The sequence below is a fragment of the Vigna angularis genome, chromosome 7 (genome assembly GCF_016808095.1).
Source record: "Vigna angularis cultivar LongXiaoDou No.4 chromosome 7, ASM1680809v1, whole genome shotgun sequence".
In the NCBI taxonomy this organism is placed as follows: domain Eukaryota; kingdom Viridiplantae; phylum Streptophyta; class Magnoliopsida; order Fabales; family Fabaceae; genus Vigna; species Vigna angularis.
In genome coordinates, this window is record NC_068976.1 from 13,460,400 (window position 1) to 13,480,111 (window position 19,712).

Consider the following 19,712-nt stretch of genomic DNA (forward strand, 5'->3'; position numbering starts at 1 on the left):
AAAACTAATTAAAATTAAATTTTAATTTATATTATGTTTTATTTTATAATTTTATTTAAATTTTATTTTAAAAATTTATAAAATATATTTTTTAAATATATATATTCACGAATTTTAAAATATCAATAAATATTCAATAAATAAAAAATAACAGATAAATAATTTTATCACGAGTGAGTAAATATTATTTGTATCCTAGCATGAAAAATTATCAGTAGACTACTATTGTAGCATAAGATGATCTTTGAAAACGAGAGAATGACGTTTATGACCTTTAGAATCTCTTTCTATAAGTCATGACCTGGGCAATTAATGGCATCGATTGAGGTCGGGTTCTTGCTTCCGGATACTCTCTAGTAATACTCAATTTATTGCAATTATTTTTTATTAAAATTTTTTATTTATATTCAATTTAGACTGTGGTTTTTTTTAGAGACTGGATCATTTCAGGAAGAGGAAATAGATTATTGGAATATGAATAAAGAATAAATCGGTGTTATTTGTTTTAAGAAATATAGAGAAAAAAGAAGAAATATTTAATAAAGTTTATAAATGATGTGACAAATAAAAGTAAATTTAATACATGATAAAATTATATAATATATTAAATAAAATATAAGTAAAATTTAATATAATAAATGATAAAATAAATTTAATAAAAAATAAAATAAAATTAGTTAAAATTAATTTAAAATATAACTTGAATGACATTTTATAAAAAACAAATTAATAAGTATAATTAATTTAAAATAAAATGTGATTGATTAAAAATAATTTCAATTAAATATTAAATTATAAAAAAATAATAATATTATTAACTAATTACTTTTGTCATTATAATTTTGTTAGTATTTTATTTGTATGTTATATTGTTTTTCTGTTTAATATTATTTTTATTATTATGATTATTAGTTATCTTTTATATATATATATATATATATATATATATAAACCATCATTAATTTCAGTTAAAAGTCATTTTTCATCCTTTTCAAATATTATATATCATTTACCTAAAAAAAGAACAAACATGTCATTCTCACACATCTTTTCATAAATAATAAATCCATTAAAAATAATACAGCCTAATTAAAAATAAGAAAAAACCATTCAAATAGTATTATAATTATTAATTAATTAATAATAGCATAAAGTCGTGTATTATCTATCTGGATGTTTGGTATTTTTTTATTACTCATCTAATAAATTTATATATATATATATATATATATATATATATATATATATATATATATATATATATATATATATACTTGTGATTTTTATTATATAAATTAAGATAATTAAATATATTATTTGGTATATATTATATTATGAGGTTTTGTTTCTTTTTCTTATTTTATTTTTCTTAGATAGATGTTTTTCATGACAAATTTTAGATCATGATTTTAAAATATTATTAAAAATGAAATAAAAACAATTTTTATATATTAAATGAAAAGTATTACCATATATTGTTATTGTAGTCTTTATTTAACTTGTATGCATCTTTTTCATTACTTTTCCTGAAAGGGATCCAAAATCACATTCCCACATTATGCTTTTTATATGAATTCGTGTTCCATCATTATTATTTTTCTTTTCCTTTTGAGAAAAAAAAAATCTATAAAATCGTTTTAATTAATAATAACGTTATCTAATAGTTTGTATCGAAACATTATTTACGTGTTTAACGTGTTTAGCGTGTCATTATTTATTAACTTTAGAACTTTTTTTTTTGTTGAAAAATTAGGATCTCTTGACAATTTTTTTTCATAAAATCATTACTTATTTCTTAATATTATCACGTTTTTTGATACTATTTAGATCAACCAATTAATTTAAATGGTTGAACTTGGAAACACAGCTCTTCAAGTATTAAAGATATACTCATCACATATGCAATATTTTATATTAATATCACGTATGCATTGTTTTATATTAATATCAATATTTACACTTTATTAACAAATTTTGTATTTCTCCTGTGTATTTGACTTTTGTATTTAATTATGTAGGGACAAGTAGAAATGATAGCGCAAAAAAACACCAGGAATACAAAAAGAAAAATACCACGTCAGAATAAAACTAAAATTAGCCCTTGATTTTGTGATACACAATTAATTCTAAAGAGTAAAAGAATACAAAACAAAAATAAAATAAAATCCAAACTATTATATAAGTTTATAATATGGTAAAAAATATTTTCAATAAAAGCATTGAAAGAAGTTAAGAATTATTTTCAATAACAACACAAATTTCACTGATTGTTTAAAGGATGTGAATAATATAAAAAGAGATATATAATTAGTAGAAATGAAATTATTAAAAAGAATTTTACTTAGCCATTGACCAAATTTATGTTTGTACTATGAAAGATGTGTGCAGCAGGGAAACAGAACACAAGTCATGTAAGCAACAGCAAAACAAAACGCGTACACGTGAATCACGTGTTAAAACATTTCTCTAACATGGTAGAAAAGAACATCAAGGCCGACCAATGGTGGAAACAAGAATTCAAAAGCAAATGAACATAGGTTTGAATTCAGAACTCCACAAATCAGCAACATCTCCTAATTATTTACACGTGTGCATGGAACATGCATGCACAGCAACACAACACAAGTAGGAGGCAAAGTATGATCCCTGACAGAAATATGAAATATATCTTTCAATCTGTAAAAACATGATCACAAATCATGGTATCATCAAATCTTGAAACTTGAGTAACAAATTTTGCCCTTTGAAGAAGGATGTGGAGATCAACTACAAGGCCCTTTTTCTCCACTCACTCATTCATTCATTCAACAAGATTAACTTGAAAATACAAATCAACAAATCGATTTTAATATTTAGTATACCTGACCCCTAGTATACCCAAAATCTGATCAACTCTTCAATGTTAAAATATTGTGTTTGTTATCCCTTTTGGTGACATATATGGTTCACTGTTCATAACAAGCCAGCCTCAAAGAGATTTCTCCGCCTCAAAGTCTCATCAACAAGCTTGAAAGTCTTCTTCACAACCTTCTGATCAAGGGCAGTGGTCCGGTAGATCTTGAACACACGATCTACACGATCAGGAGCAGTGTTCTGGAAATATGATTCCTCAAATTTTTTCTTTACAAACCTGAAAACAAAGTGTATCCAAAGTCAACTAGTTGTTTCGGTCATGAAAAAGTAATCATCAAGTGCTTGGAATTTCCTATTTCCCCTTTCATATTATGGTTCTGATGGAAACACAGCACGACCAAGATTGTTTTGGCTCATCATGCAGTACAAAGCAGTTACACAACAAAGTAAGAATGCTGAACTTGAATGCCAGAGATAAACTATTTTGGCATGTTTCTTTCAGCAACTTGCATTATTCTGTATGCCTTAGTATAAAGAAGCTGCTTACTCGTATGCATGCTCGATCTCTTGTTTCCCTGTTGAGACAGATTGGTAATCTTTGAACCATTCACATACACTAAGAGGGACCTGCACAATGCAAAACGTTAGAGATTGCAATGGTGATAACCTCTCCAGCAAGAATGTGCAATATATTCAGATGGTTCTTACTTTCAAGATCTTCTTCTCAAATATGTCAAACTTGTTTAAGAATAACATGAAGGATGTTTTCTGCGTACAAAAGAGAAGGACATCTTTATTTGCTAAGATAGGTAGAAATGTCAACTCATGAAATGTAAAATATAAAGGAACCAGAAAAAGAAAAGGTTGACATAAGAAATTTCTTAGTAATTGTAGTAGAAAGTTAAAGGTAAAAAAAAGGAAACCTCAAAACATGGTTGCTTCAGGACCCACTCAAAAAGTTCCTTAGTCTCCATCATTCTGTTTCTGTTTTCATCCTCAAAAAGTGTTTGATCATACCTGAAGGCAAGTTTGATGTCAATACCTTTTAAGTTTATAATTCCTCTTGCCAGAAATATTGGAAGAATGCAAGAACTTTTGTTAGTCCTAGCACCAACTATTTTATGAACGGCGTGTTTTTATTAGAAACTAAAGCAAACATACATAGCAGGAGTACAATTTGTGGATTCATTCATTTAATTGAAATGTGTGAATGATAATCAAACAACTACTGAAGAAGTGACAAAGTAATACCAAATAGTATGTAATCATATATGCAGAAATCTTGTGTTTTTGGAAGTTGACAATGTAAAATTAAAATTTAAAATTAAGAGACAGAAGGAACAACATACTCGCTAATTGCAGCACAGAATATTACAGCTGAAACTCCTTCAAACAAATGGATCCACTTTCTCCTCTCATTTCTCTGGCCACCAACATCAAAGAGTCTATAGACTTCACCGCTTTTCTTATTTTCCCCAACAGGGCTATCAAAATGGCAAAGATATATTAACTAATGTTATTGAGTAATTTTACACTGTACGGCATATTATGTTAAGGAAATATAAAAAAGTGACTGAATATCAAGTACATATGTCAGTCACCAAGCACACTAAGACAAGCATAACAAAGATCATTTGAAAAACAAAAACAAAAGATACAATGCAACCAGATTTTGATCATTTTTAATCATTTAGATGATATGAGAAGGTGGATATGGATATCATGTTGTCTGGACAAGAACAGAAAATAACATACAACCATGAGCTAGCCAATTATAGCAAAATGTAAGAACAATGCACTAACTGTCAAAAGAACTATAGGTTTAGGATAACAAAAGAAAGGAGAATTAGGCAGCTCAAAGTATAGATTGAAAATTGATGGCTTATATAATTTTAAGTATTACTTGAGGGCCATCATTCTAACAATGTCCAAGTAATAATAGTATTCAGCAAATGCTGAACTCTTATGTAGTTTTTTATGTCCTCTTTGGAGAATATTGTGAAACTTACATGGAAAGAGTGCAAAAATAAAAAGTCATTTACCACTAAGTGGGATAAGTTACGTTGATCAAACTTTGCAATTGTGTTGAACAAGTAGGTACAAAAGTCATTTAGATCTAAGTCTGTCTTAATGGTTTCACTAAAACCTTTTATTGGTTTTCTTCTACCTCTACATATTATCCCCGCCATTTGATAAATTCTTCTTACATTGCTTCTATTTGTCTTCTTCTCACAAGACCAAATCATCATATAGAAGATTCTATCATTTTATCCTTAATAGGTGCTACCATACTTTCCCTGATGCATTTGTTATCCGAATCTTGATTTGTGTTTAAATATAGAGAAATTATATTGCTACAAATTAATGCAGGCGATATATCTTCATTCTTCGTCAAAAAGCACCACCAAGTATAGTAAGAAGTATCAAGCCAAACAGCATGTTTACCTGAACTGGATCTCTACAACCCCAGTGGTACGCACTCTAGCATACAAAACATCCTCCTGCAGTTGTAAAAGAGTGCGAAATTACAATAAAAATTATGAATGTACAAAATTTTGGTGAACTTCTTCTGAGATAGATCCTCTATTTTTTGCAGAATAGTATGGCGACTATATACCAACAAGAAGCAAAGTAGAACATAAGTTATTTAAGTACAAAATTAAGTTAAGGAAACAAGGCCGGTCAGAACAGGACTACATACCACTAGTTGTTTTTCAGATCAAGAATGACACCATATTACTTGATCTTTTACAAATTTGAAGCAAATCTTCTTTTTTTCAAACCCATTTTAAACAAATTTTTATCAGTAATAAAATAGATGCATATGTAAGTCGGACCTCTTAAATCTAACTCCAATAAAGTAAGAAGAGAAATAAAAATAATTTGGGCCTTCAAACCCAAAACATCTAGAAAATAAAAACTACTAAACCAACCAAGAAATAGATCAGATCTGTAATGTACCAAGGGCAGATAAAAATAAAATTATGAATTAGATTTAAAATCTATGTAAAAGTATGATAGACTTTGGCTACCTTTGTTGGAACATAATTTGCATCAGACAACCTTTGCAAATTTTCCATGAAATAATCAGTACAATCTGGAATTTGAAGCTCACTACCACGGGCATATGTTTCCTACAGAAAGTAAAATATGTGATCCATAAAATAATTAGATTATGCCAAAAAAACAACTATATAGCAAGAATTAAGTAAAAGAAACCAAAGTATGACATCTAGCAACCTGAATTGCAGGATCCTTCCACAGATTTTCAATTTCCTGTGCAAGTTCCTTGGTGAGATATGGGTAATCAAGCCTTCCTCCAATATCTGATAACTTTTCCCCAATTTCCTGACAGAAAAATTAAGAAAGATTCATTTGGATTTAGACAAAAATCCTGTCACAGATCACTATCCAAAAGATGAAGCTGTTGGATGAAGACTGGTGAATGGTTTTATATTACTAACATGCCTCTTCATGCAATACCCATTTGGGCTTGAAGTATGGATGATGCACAGGTCCATCTACCTTGTGCCAAAATTTCAGCCTTTTATCAAAAGAATGGAGATGACTAAGATAAAACTCTAAACTTGTAGACACTTTGATATCTCAATTATTCCATAAACTTTAGTTATGGCCTAAAGACCTATGAATTGCTTTATATTATACTTCTAATAAATAATTTGCTTAATTGAACTTTTGGTTCCCCAAATATCGGAATTGTGCAACTTTGAGCTCCCAAATTCCAATTGCACAAGTTGGGGGTCCTTGCAGAGCCATACTTATGTCAATTTTTCCTCTCTCAAACATTCATCTGATTTTACTATTATATTGGACAATGTCATGGTAGTTGACATGTTACCTAACAGTGGCTTAATTGCACATTTGATTGCTAATGATTGTGGCTCCAAAGGTTCTAAGAGTGTAATTAAGTCATGTAAAATGTTGACCATGTTAGCTGACACATCATCGACATGTCCTCATCTAGTGCTACATTAGCAAAATATATTAAATACTTAATTGAAAACTGATGGAGGAACTAAATTTACACAGTTGCAATACTTTGAAGACCACATCCTAAAATTCTTGGCCATATCGTAGTAGAGGATCATAGAGATGGTGGCAGTAAACTACCTTATTTTCATCGGATAAAACATACTTGGAAAAATCAGTATCATTCTGGGAAAATTCCTTTGATCCATCATGCAATAACTGTATAAACACATCAAGTACATATTAAGGAAAACAATATACTCAACTACCTCCAGTAAAACTCAATTCACATAAAAACTTTTTCAAACTATAAGCAGTGGACACTGCAAACTCTGTATTTTAAAGAGAAAAATAATTAACACACCCTTTCAAGTATTGCGTACTTTTATTGTCTGATACACATTAGCATGGATGACTGGTAAGTAGCTTTTTAGTTCTGCCTCGTCAAAGCCAGTTTGAAACAAAAGTTTTATCTGCATAGTACAGGCAAACAAATAAATATCAACAATCAAGCAAGTATGTACGAAGCTAAAACAAGGACAGCAATGCTTTTTCTTACCTGCTTAAATATTGTGGACTTCCCTGACTCTCCAGCTCCTAAAGAACAGAAAATTCAACACATATAAATAAGTCTAGAAGAAAAATAAGAAAAGCAACTAAGGAAGAAATTAAGCACTTATTGCATACATCATACATGATTCAATTAAATGAATGGGAAGGTGATAGACCACTAAACTAACAGAAGAAATCATCCAAGATATCCTGTTTAATGAGTTATTCCAAATCTTAAAGGTCTGATCCATGATCATGAGTATACAAATTATCAAATAGTTTCCAGAACAATAGAAACTAAAACACTTTTTGCAACAAATTTTATCAAAAAGAATGAGTGCTGGAAGGATTGAATTACAACTTGGTCATAGAAGCTCTAAATTATAGTATCATGTCAATCACCAACTACCCCAAAAGCTTGAGATATTAGATGAAGGCTCGCATGATTTTATATCTCAAAAGCATATTGAATTATGAATTCTGTAAAGCTTAATCAGAAGATAGACAACCTTCATTTTTTTAATAGTAGAAGACCTTAAACTACAGAGTTTTCAGGTTTTTTCATATCTCGGAGACAAATAAATGGTAACATATGTAACAGTGAATGACACGTCTGGGACCAAGTGTTTTTTGTAGCACTCCAATCACCAGCAGATACTAGGTACAAAAAATATTTGTAATTCCTTCAAATATGGTAGCATCATCAACACTTATACAATACTTGATTCCAAGTGTGTCTAAGCATACATGCAAAAGATATATAAGAAAACTGACTGAATAAATTGTACCAAGTAGTAGAAGTTTCTGAATGTGCTTTTCAGCCTTTGTTTCCAATTCTATTCTTCTTTCAATCTCTGCAGTCTGCAAATTCACACAAATTTATCAAATTAAAAGCTATGTAACACTTTAAGATTAAGACCTTAAAAAACATGTACTTTTTTACTATTATTGACCTGTGCGTTTTCTTCAGCATCAGCATCATTATAACGCCGGTTTCTGCTACAGAGTAAGCCCATATTTTCTGTTACACAAGACAGCATAGAAGACGACTAGTCAAGCTCCACCAGAAATCACTGAGTTTCAACGTCCGTCTCTAATGAGTACATGCATTAACCGGCTTGATTTCACCTAACAAAAAAACTAGATAGTGTCAGCAGCCAAAACAAGACAACCAGAAACCATCATCCCTGCAACGGAAGATCTTAAGTCACTTCGTAAGTTGGTATTCCACTCAGCATAATAAGACAGCTGAATGAAGTAAAACAGACTCAAGCACAGCTTGACTGCAGGTTGACTAAAACCTATATGTGCCAAAATATTTGCCACGTTATATTTGAAGTTGAGAATATTATGAATAAGTTATTTTCCCAAAAGGCCAAATTGCCATTTTGAATGGACAATAGGAAATTCTCCACTTTTCACAATTGGGAACAATTTAGTAATCAAGCAGGAATGAAGTACGAGAGACACAAAGGTCCAAGGTAAACAGCAATGTACCAAGAATTTCACCATACATCCCACAAATCAGATAATCTTACAAGTACCCCCCATGTTGAGGACAGGGTTATGAAGATAACTAAGATACCTAGGACTGACAGAATTTTACATGAACCATTGTTTTACTGTGCCTTAAGACTGTTCCTTTTGGGTTTAGCAAAATAATCAAGTCATAAATCTCTGATGTGCTAACGCCCTCCCCTCCCCAATTCATAGACACAAGAAGAAAGCAATCAATTCATTTGGGCATACACTCATTTTTCCTTTCTTGCTTCTATTAACGTTATCATTGGTCAGCTAGGCAGTGACATACCTACAAAAAGAAACAAATCAATTTCTTCCAACTTAGCAAGAAAATTCAGCACCTCAAATGCTACCATTAGCATGCAAAGTCCAATCAACCCATCAAACTTAAACAAAACAAAAGAAAAATACATTCCAAAATGATACACAAACCAAATGCAAGATCAACACAACAACAACAACAAAAAAGAAACAAACCCACATCTCGATCTGAATACGCAAGTGCAGAATCAATTACAGAAATCTCCTCGGCCAAAAGAAAATCCAGTTCATCTCAATTTAACAGGAAAAGGAACGATCTTTAGAGAGAGATTGGGAATACAACAGAGAAAAACAAGAGGGTTACCTGAAAACAAGTAAAGGGTTTCTCTTTCTTTAACTTTTACTTTTTCCTTTTTCTCTTTGGCAGAGTTGTGAAAGTGCAGGCTGAGATATGCCGCTAGATTTGGATGATGCGTTGGTGGAGTTGAGAGATTGAAGCTAAAAGGCAACAACTTCAGTTGGTTTGTTCATTGCACATAGTGTAGAAACCAGAAGATACATGACTCTAGTATATAAAAACAAAACAACCACACCAACAATAAAGAAAAACTAGTTTTTGTTTAGTTTAAGGTAATAAAAACAATAATAGTAGTGATAATAATAAAATAGTGGAATATAATATAGTATTAGTACTTGGGGTGTGTGGGTAATAATGGGTACAGAAAAGAAGAAGTACTAGTGTGTCATAGAGAGACAGGGATGAATATGATATGAAAAAAAGGTGAAGCGAAGAAGACGAAGAAGAAGGGAAGGAAACATAGAGATTAAAGAAAAAAGAGCGCCGAAAGCTGCTAAGGTTTCTTCCTCTTCTTTGGGTTCAGTTCGGTCAAAGACAGAAACAGCGAGGCCAGAACGACTACAACACTTTTCTATGTGTCTTCTTGGGAAAATACACTATCCCCACTGTGCATAGTTATAACCTTCACCGTATAAACTAGTAACATGTTTTAAGAATTTTTATACAATAAATAAATAAATATATATAATTACAAATGTTTTTCAAATATGTTTCTTCTTTTTTTATTATTTTGATATAAGATAGGTCAAGAGAAGTCTTTGAGTATGTTAAAAAAACTGTTAACATAATTTAAAGAGTTAAATATATTTATTGAAATTTATTTCTGTTTTAAATTTTTATATTATTTGGTTCAATTTTTTTAAAAAAATTAATGGTTTTTTTTTAGATAATTATGTTAGATATTTATTTACTTGGTAAAAAAATTGAAGTTGACATTTAAATAATATAAATGATTCAAAAGTTAATCAGAAATGCTTTTTTAGTATGTAACAAAAATTAATGTAATTGAATTATGAGAATTATGTTGATTTATTTTTTAAAGTTTAAGAAATTGTATTAAAATTTGGATCGAATTATAATTTTAGAAATAAATACATATTTAACTTTATTTTAAAACATTAAAATTAATATTCATTAATGTATTTGAAAAGTTTAGAAGAAATGAGGTAAAAAAAAGCAATAAATTTTTTAATCAATCAATAAGGATGGATGATGAATAGAGATAAAATTATAGTATAAATAGAAATGTTTTTTTTAAACATAATTAATTAACTTGGTATACGTAGTTATGTTATTTATATCAAAAACAAGAAAATACACTTTTGGTGAAGAAGTTCTCAAATTAATGTAAATGTTATAAATGAAAATAATTTGATATAGATAAATTTTCCTACATGATGTTCGATGAAATGTGATAAAGAAATAAAAGAGAATGTTTAGACAAGTATAATAATTAAACAAAATCTTGAAGTTAAGTTTATAAAATAAATGTGAAAGGAAAAGATTAGATTGCACTTTATAACCAAAGCTTATTGGAAAGGAAATTCAAAGTGAAAGGTCAATTGTCTTTGTTTTTTGAACTTTCCTTTTTCTTCATTTTCAATATTTTCTTTACATGCTCGTTGAACCGACCATGTTTCTTTCTAAATTATTTGATGCCAACTTATTATTAAATCATTATTTCTGTCAAAGTTTGACTATTTTTTGTCGCAAAAATTCCATTCCCTTACTAACATGGTACGCTAGTGCGGCAAAATTGAAATTTATTAAGTTTTTTATTTGGCAATAAATTTATTAAGTTTGTTTCTATATTACATATAATGAAATACTATTATGAGTTTATTCTTCAGTTTCAAGTAAAACATGTGATAATTAACAATACCGAATAAGTCACAGAGTAATAAGAAATGGTAACTGTCAGGACCATTAAATTCAGCAGAGGGTGGAAGCCAGGTGTAGGTGTAAGGATTTAGAAATTCAGAAAGTGGAAGACAGGTGTGTGTAGCTGAGTGGCCGATCGATTTTTTACGGTAGTATATAAGTAAAATTTTCAAAACTTCGAGCCACTTTCTGCATGCACCTCTTCTCTCCAAACTTTCTGAGTTTTTCTCCTCCTTCTCTCTAGAACTTCACACGTTCTCTTCATTTGATCAACAATCAGGTGGTGCTTGAGTTTTCTTGATGTCAAAAGCTTTCTTTCGAACCGATCAAGTGGTTGTTTGAACTGGTTTCTAAGATTTTTGGTGGTGAGCAAGTTTCTGCATTGAGAACTTTCTATCTAGTTAAGAGGTAAGGGAAGCTAGTTAATTTAATTATGATTTACTATGTATGAATATGTTGTTTGATGATCATGCATGTGTGTAAAAGTTAATGAATTGGTATTCGCCATTGTTGGACGTGTGCATATGTGGATAATTTGATGTTGGCTTGATCTCTGTGTATTGTCGAGACCTGTGAACTGGTTTAGAAGTTCTATAGAGTTATGCAGAAAGTCGAGCGCTCGTTGTTGAACGCTCGGTCATGTCAGTTAATTGGGCTTAGCGGTAATCGATTTCGTAGTGATATTCTGTCTTAGTGTTGTTCGGTTAATATTGACGTTCAGTTTTAATTGTACTTGTTTTTTACCTTAGTAGTCTTCGAGTTGGTATTATCATTCGTTCTTAGTCGTACTAAGTTTATCGTTCATTATTAGTAGTATTATGTATTAGCGTTCGGTTTGGTAGTAATCGATGGATTATAACATTCGGTTATACACTAGTATTCGGTAGTCATAGCGATCGGCCCACTCGATCATATGATGGTTTTCCGCTCGACTATGTTCAAGTACTTGGTCATTAACTGGGTTTGGTCTTTTTAGTCTTACTCGTTCATGACCGTTCGGCCTTAGGTGTGTGGATGGTTTCTTGTTAAGCGTTCGGTCTTGTACTAGCAGTTATGCTAATGTTAGCGCTCGGTCTTGTACTAGCAGTTATGCTAGTGTTAGCGATCGGTCATGTACTAGCAGTTATGCTAGTGTTAGCGCTCGGTCTTATACTGACAGTAATGCTATTGTTAGCGCTCGGTCTTGTACTAGCGCTCGTTCTTGGTAGTGCTCGGTCCCGACTAGCGCTCGTTCTTGGTAGTGCTCGGTCTCGTACTAACGCTCGTTCGGTCGTACTCAGGAGATTGTGTTGTTGTCGTTCGATTTTCTTCTATGAATGATTATTTGGACTTTAAATGCTAATTTTATTGTTTGGCTCTGATTGCTTGAGATAGTTGTATTGATCTATTGTGTATGTGAAATTTTATTGATATTCTAATAAGGCATATGTTTCAAGTAATATGGAAGAGAATTCCAAGGAGGAATGTCTTAGTGAAAAGTGTATTGAAGTGGTAAAGTATGAATATGGACAGTGAAATTCACGGAGTTCATCCTGATATTCTGATGATTACCAATTCTCAAGTAGAGATGGGTAATGCATTGTGTGAGAATGGCAGGAGGTCCTAGCCCATAGGTTCTTGGATGAGTTATAACGGACTAACCTTGGGTGGCAGCTAATGGTTTTCCAGTTACTACACCACCCGAGTGTATGAACGGCCTCAAGCTACATATTCATACAATTTGGATGGTCAAGTCAAGTGTTCGGTTTATACATGAAGTATAGTGTTCAGTTTGTATATGCTTACTGTATTTGTTTTGGTATGTGCTAGTGTTCGGTTCTGCATTGGTTGTACTTGTATGAAATGTATGTATGTTTGCACAATTAAATTACATTAGCTTACCCTTATTTCATGTTTTGTCCATGTCCCCGTTCGGTTTTTTTTCTCTATGATCACCCTTTTTGGGTGTGAGGAGAGGGGAAGGAGTATACGTTGGGAGTTTGACGACGAGAATCCTGCTGTTTAGATTATGACCGTTCGGTCATATTACTGTTTATAGTTTTTGGTTGAACCGTTCAATAGTATCTTAATCTTGTATTACCCGATCAGTTAGGTGTATAGTTTTGGAATGGTGTAGAACTGCTGTAAAACTTTAAATTTTATGGTTATTTTAGGATAACTGTAATCTTATTATAATATTTATAATTGTGCTACAATATTATTATATGATAACTCCTTTATATGGTTTTATGCTATATATTTTTGGGATGTTAAAGTAACTAGTGCATGTTTAATAAGTTTTGGATAAATACGTGTATGTTTAGATACATTTTTAATAAATAATTTTTGATAAAAAAGAGAAGAAAAATATAAAATAGTTTCTTATGGTAAAATTAATTTAGAAAATAAAATATAAGAAATTTATATTATAAAAAAAATTTACAAATTAAATTTGTCCATAAATTATTTTTGGAAACAATTATTTTATTTTTTTCTTAGTTTTTAAAAAATATTTATACAAAAATTTATCCAATATGTATAAATATATAAAATATTTATGGAAACAAATAATATATTTATTTGCTTAGTATTTTAATATATATAGAGAGTCCCCACTCAAACAAAAAACTTTAACTGACCTTTCGACATAAACTTTTAATTTAGAGTGTTATTAAATAAAAATAAATATTTTTTACAATGAATTTATAATTTTCAGGAATCAAATATATTATATTTGAATTGTTTTAATTTCAAAATGTTTAATTTTTAAAATTAATTAATTCTTTTAAAATATTTAGATGAGATATTTTAAGTTTATCGAATTTAACTTGTTATGTTTTTATAAGGTACTGTTATCAAATAATTCTTGCAACGTAAATTGAAATATAATTTTTACAAACATGATCAAAATTAATTACTATAAATTCATGTAAAAATATACTATTAACATCCATAAAAAAATGTTTCATTGCTATTGGTAAAAAAAAATAAAAAAAGCTTTACGGTTGACATATCACAATAATATTAATTAGATTCTTTTTTCTTTTATCAATATGATAAAAAAATCTTAACTTACATTCTATAAAAGGAAAAATAGCTTCATTGTGTTAAAGAAATTATATATTTTTTTGTTAATTTTGTTTAAAATGTCATCGACTTTTTTATAATTTTTATTCAATTTGATCATTTTCTATAATGGCGTCTAAATCATTAAAGACATTGTATCTATGTGAGTTATGAGTAAATGAGTGTAATTTTTTCACATACGTGACAACTTAAACAAAGAATGTAGATAGGTGGTATTTCAAAGTGATTTTTGTGGTGAAAGGCATTTGACTTTGTTGTTAAAGGGGAGGTGCAAAAGCTAGATCACATTCGCGTTCAATTTAGCTTGCTTGTTCGTTGAAATTGGATATGGAGGAGCCTAGGTCAGGTATGTGTTCTTAATCTGAGAATGCATTTGTGTATTGGGGTATTAAGGTTCGTTGAATTGAATTTTGTTTGTTTTGAAATTTCGTGTGGTTTTGATTTGGAGAAGTGTGTAAAATGTTATTTTTGGTGTGAGTGTGTATGGGTTTGGTGTTTAAAATGTTGTAATTTTTCTGTAGTGGTCCCATGTCAATTTTCAGTGTTGGGATTCGTATCCCAGCTTTTAACTTTAAGCTTTTTTAGTGGTCTTTTGTCGGTTTCCATTTGCAAGGTTTGATTTGGGATGTGTGACGACAGATTTGAAGTTGTGGTTCACCATGTTGGTTCACCATGTTAGTAAAGGAGGTTCCATTTAAATATATTGGTGGGAAAGTTACTCATTGGAACGCTGGCCCCGACAAATGAGTTATTTCAAAGTCTCCAGTGACGACACCAAAATTTGTTGGTTGCAAAACCAATGACAAGTGCTTCGGTCGCAGCGTAACAAGTGATAAATATCGTTATCTCCCAAGGGACTTGTGCAACACTTAAAAACTCTTGCATTCTAACTCAATTAGACCACAAAGTTTTCAAAAACACAAGAAACTCTTTTTGGTATTTTCATCAAATAGTTGGTGTGCAAGGAAATGTAACATATTATTTACAAATTGTTGAGGCTAAAGTTCATCCACTTCAGTCTCACATTCACAAACATCTCAATTTCATAATCAAGTCAAAATCAACTCACAAACATACTCAAATCTTATCCCTATAAACTTTGAGCCTATGATAACTCATCAAGTTCCAATTCCTTGAATCATCAACAAGCAACCATGCATTAAGTTCAAGAGTCTTAAGATTACTAATGAGTCATATTTTATCTCTAGATACAAGTTTCATCAAGTATTCAATTTCAGTTTTAAGTTCAGGTTATATTTTTCAATACATCAAGAGTCATAAATCAAGTCATGGGTGATCAAGCCACAACAAGAATTAAGCATAAAAATCAAATACTAACTTTGAAATGGAAAATCATATGCATTAACATCACAAAATACATAAGATTCAGTTTATTACATCTAATACCAATAAATAAGAATAGTCCTCCATGGTGGAGGGTTTTACAAATTGAAGAGATAAGGAAAAAATTGAAACCAAAGAGAGATGCACGCCCTTTCCCAAGGTTCTTGGCAGTTGCTTCATGTTCTAATTGCGCCTCCCCTTTGCATCTACACCTCCAATTTGTGACCCATATTCCTCCTTAACCTCAAAAAGGGGGAAAACCACCATGGATGAAGGAGGAAACCTAAGCAAGAGAGGGAAAGCTTCCCAGGACTCCAAACAACCTCCAAAAGCATTTCTCAAGCACCCTATGTGATTTTATTTGTGTGAGAATGAGGAATTACGAAAACCCCAACGAAAACATGACTAAATATCACTTTCATGTATCAAAGTTGACAGACTCGCCCAACGACTTCATTCTCGCCCATTAAGGCCTAAAAACTAATGTTCTCTACTTCTAACTTGTTGGGTGGGCCATTTTTGCACCTAGCGACTCTAATATTGTAGGTTTAGGCTGTCAAACTCACCTAACAAGCAACTAGCTCGCCTAACGACTCAACTTGGCGCCCAATTGGGCGAGCCATTTTTGCACCTAGCGACTTTAATATTATAGGTTTAGGCTGTCAAACTCACCTAACAAGCATCTAGCTCACCTAACGACTCAACTTGGCGCCCAATGGTGATTTTTTGGTTGTACGGGGGTGGTCCATGGAAAAATAACCCTACAAGAGAGTCTTTTCTTCATGTTTGCAGTCTTGGGTGCGATTCTAAAGCCCCTGAAGTGACTATTTGTCTAAAAATCATTCTTTTTTGTCCAATCATGCTTTTTTGAGTTTCAATTTGTTTTCATCCACTAGAAATGCTACCTATTTCCATATCTCACACTATTAGGGGTAAAACAAACATATATTAACTAAAACACAAAAACATAAAAACACACTAAACTTGGGACAAAATAAAATAAAAGTTATGAAGGAGTTGATTTATTCATAAAAGTATACACTTAAAAACTCGTAAAATCATCGGTTATTCACAAAAAAACATACAAATTGAGAAAAAGAACATAAATCATCTTACTCTTTTGCAGAAACTGATCGGATAGACCTAAAAATCTCATATCAAGAATTATTTACGTGGTCTCTAATATTCAGACAGATGGACAAAGAATTAGAAAACTTAAAGAAGCAAAAAGTTTTTAGAAATTTTTTTTTAAAGAAATAATGTATTTTTTTAGATAATAAAACTCATTAATAAAAATTTTATTTATATTTTTAAATTTTTATATTAAAATAATTTAATCTCAATATTTAAAACACTCTGTCACAAAATTTTCTAGACTCTTGTATTACAATATTTCTATTTTAATGAATAAGTATATTTGATACCTCTGTATAATTGAAAAAACAATATTAATAACAATAAAAAACAATATTAATAACAATAATTATATAAAGAAACAGTTAATAATTACTCAATATTCTTAATGATTTATAATAGGGTTAAATATGTTTTTAGTCCCTAAACTATCAAGCGATTTTGGTTTTTGTCCCTCTTTCAAAGTAAGGTACATTTTAGTCCTCTTCCTTAAGGAAACTTTGATTTTAGTCCTCCAAAATTAACACCGTTAAAAACCAGCTGATGTGGCTAACGGTGTTGTGACATATCATCTTTTTTTTCTGACACTGAGTCAATCTTCTCAGCTTTTCTGCCACGTGAATCTTTCCCGCCGTCAATGCCGCACTGCCAACACAATGTCACGCCGGCCAACCACCATGTCCCGTCGGCCAACCACCATGTCGCCGCCGCAGAAACCCTAGCCACCGCCATCCTCCAATACACACCTCCACCATCAACATCCAGACGTGAGCAACCTCATCATGCCACCACCCAACGCGAGCAGTGCCATTACGAGTTCAATCTCTCCGCCACCACTCTCCCTTCATCATCGCGAGGCCGCCATCATCCTCTAAGAAAACGCAACAGTTCAAAACCCAGAAAACCCCAAAAAACCCAGATCCTCAAATCAGAAAACACAGCAACCCAAAAAAACCCCAAATCAAACCCAGAAACTCAGAAAATTTCTTCTTAATTTCGTTTTGGATTCCCTTCCTTATCAGCAGCAAAAATCAAATCATGACCCATATCAACAAAATCCAAAATTGCTGCAGCATCAACTGATCCTCCAAAACCTATTAAATCCAAAATAGGTGCAGAAGTAATTGGCGAAGACAACATCTTTGGGAACAGGGGCGTTGGGCAAAATGGCTGTGTTTTGGGGAGGAGTAGGGACATGTTTGGGATGATCGTCGATCTCGACAAAGACGATGTCAGTGGCGGAGACAAAAGCTGCCGTGGTGGCGGAGGAAGGAGGGGAACTCACCGGAGGCGCCGTTCGGCCTGGCGATGAATTGGTGAACAATTTTGATTACTGCTTTCTTAGTTAATGAACTGACCGCGTGCTATGTTTCTTTGTTTTGCAGAATCAGTCATGGCGGATGACGGTGTTGCCAACGGCGGCGTAGATGATCAGTACAGTGAGGAATCAACGACGAAGATCAAAGTATTGCAACGCGAACGCGATGAATTAGTGAACGAGAACGCCACGAGGAAGGAGGAGATCAAGAAGCTGACGGCGGAGTTCGACATTTTGCAAAGAGACAGCACGATGAATAGCAAGAAGATCGAGGAGATGCAGCGAGAGGTGGCGTAGTCGCGCGACGCGGCGAAGGCGGCCAAGGTTATCGTGGTGAGGGCAGCGGACCTGGAGACGGATGTGGCGAGGCTACAACACGATTTGATATCGGAGATGGCTGCGGCGGAGGAGGCGAGGGCGAATGCTTCTGAATTGAGGAAGAATTTAGGGGAGAAGAGTCGTTGGTTGAGTCTCTGGAGAAGGAACTGATGTCTTTAAAAAAGGTGAAGGCAGAGGGTGAGGTTAGGATTAGGGATTTGGAGAGGAAGATTGGAGTTCTGGAAACCAAGGAAATTGAGGAAAGGAACAAGAGGATTAGGATCAAGGAGGAGGAGATGCGGCGGTCGGTGCGGATCGAAGAAGGAGACGCTGACATTGGCGACACCCCCAATGGCTCCATATGCCACCACCGGCGAATCTGGTTGGAGTGGACCGTGATGGTTCCTCTATCGTTCCTAATGAGCGTTGCAGAGATTGAAAAAGGAAGGGAAACTCCGGTGGCTTCCCCGCGGCGACAACAAGCGTCAATCACACACACGTGGCAAAAGTTAGGAAGGAAAACTGTGAACACACGTGGCCAAACGTTAGCCAGATCAAATTGTTTTTAACGTTGTTAATTTTGGAGGACTAAAATCAAAGTTTCCTTACGCAATGTTCGCTTGAATAGATTTTACTGTTCAGAAGCGAATGCGAGCGATGAATTAAGAGTGAGAAGGTGTTCGTTTGTGCAGATTTGTGAGCGACGAAATGATGTGATTTGCGAGATGAGGTTGTTTTTTTCATCCCGCTAAAACGAGGAGATTTGCGCTGATTTCTTCACAAATTACGTGTGTGCCTCGTGATTTTTTTAACTTCACAGTTTCGGTGTGCAACGCTCTTAGCCCTGGCTGGCGAGATTCTCTGCCATTGACACAACCATTCAAGACGAAGAACGAGGTTGATTGCAGCTTGATGTTAAGGACAACTTGATTCATGAAGATGAAGTTTACTGAAGCAGCAACGCTTGAAGAAGAGGTGGTTCATGGGCATGTATTCAGTTCCACGAATCTGGTAACCGGTTACAGTGGTAAGATAACCGGTTACAGTGGTAAGAAGAAAATGAAGATGAAGTTGTATTCGGTTCCATCACGCGTATCCGGTTCTACTCCTTCAAGA

The 19,712-nt window shown here is 32.5% G+C and overlaps 1 protein-coding gene across 4 annotated transcripts; it reads right to left on the reverse strand.

Annotated features, from left to right (window-relative positions):
• Window positions 1-2,626: 2,626 nt before the first annotated feature.
• On the reverse strand, window positions 2,627-10,128 carry LOC108338451 (guanine nucleotide-binding protein alpha-2 subunit). Of its 4 annotated transcripts, XM_052880772.1 has the most exons (15): window positions 9,542-10,128; window positions 9,145-9,205; window positions 8,349-8,523; window positions 8,184-8,256; window positions 7,403-7,440; window positions 7,227-7,316; window positions 6,985-7,062; window positions 6,094-6,201; window positions 5,886-5,987; window positions 5,299-5,354; window positions 4,203-4,337; window positions 3,777-3,870; window positions 3,562-3,621; window positions 3,401-3,480; window positions 2,627-3,130 (listed from the first exon to the last, which is right to left on the reverse strand). In XM_052880772.1, exons 3-15 carry the CDS (start codon window positions 8,433-8,435, stop codon window positions 2,953-2,955), a joined length of 1,179 nt encoding a protein of 392 aa, XP_052736732.1. In that variant the 5' UTR covers window positions 8,436-8,523; window positions 9,145-9,205; window positions 9,542-10,128; the 3' UTR covers window positions 2,627-2,952. The 4 variants fall into 4 exon arrangements, with proteins under 4 accessions (XP_052736732.1, XP_017430833.1, XP_017430834.1 ...); XM_017575344.2 differs by lacking the exon at window positions 9,145-9,205; XM_017575345.2 differs by lacking the exons at window positions 9,145-9,205; window positions 9,542-10,128 and adding an exon at window positions 9,398-9,513.
• Window positions 10,129-19,712: the final 9,584 nt, after the last annotated feature.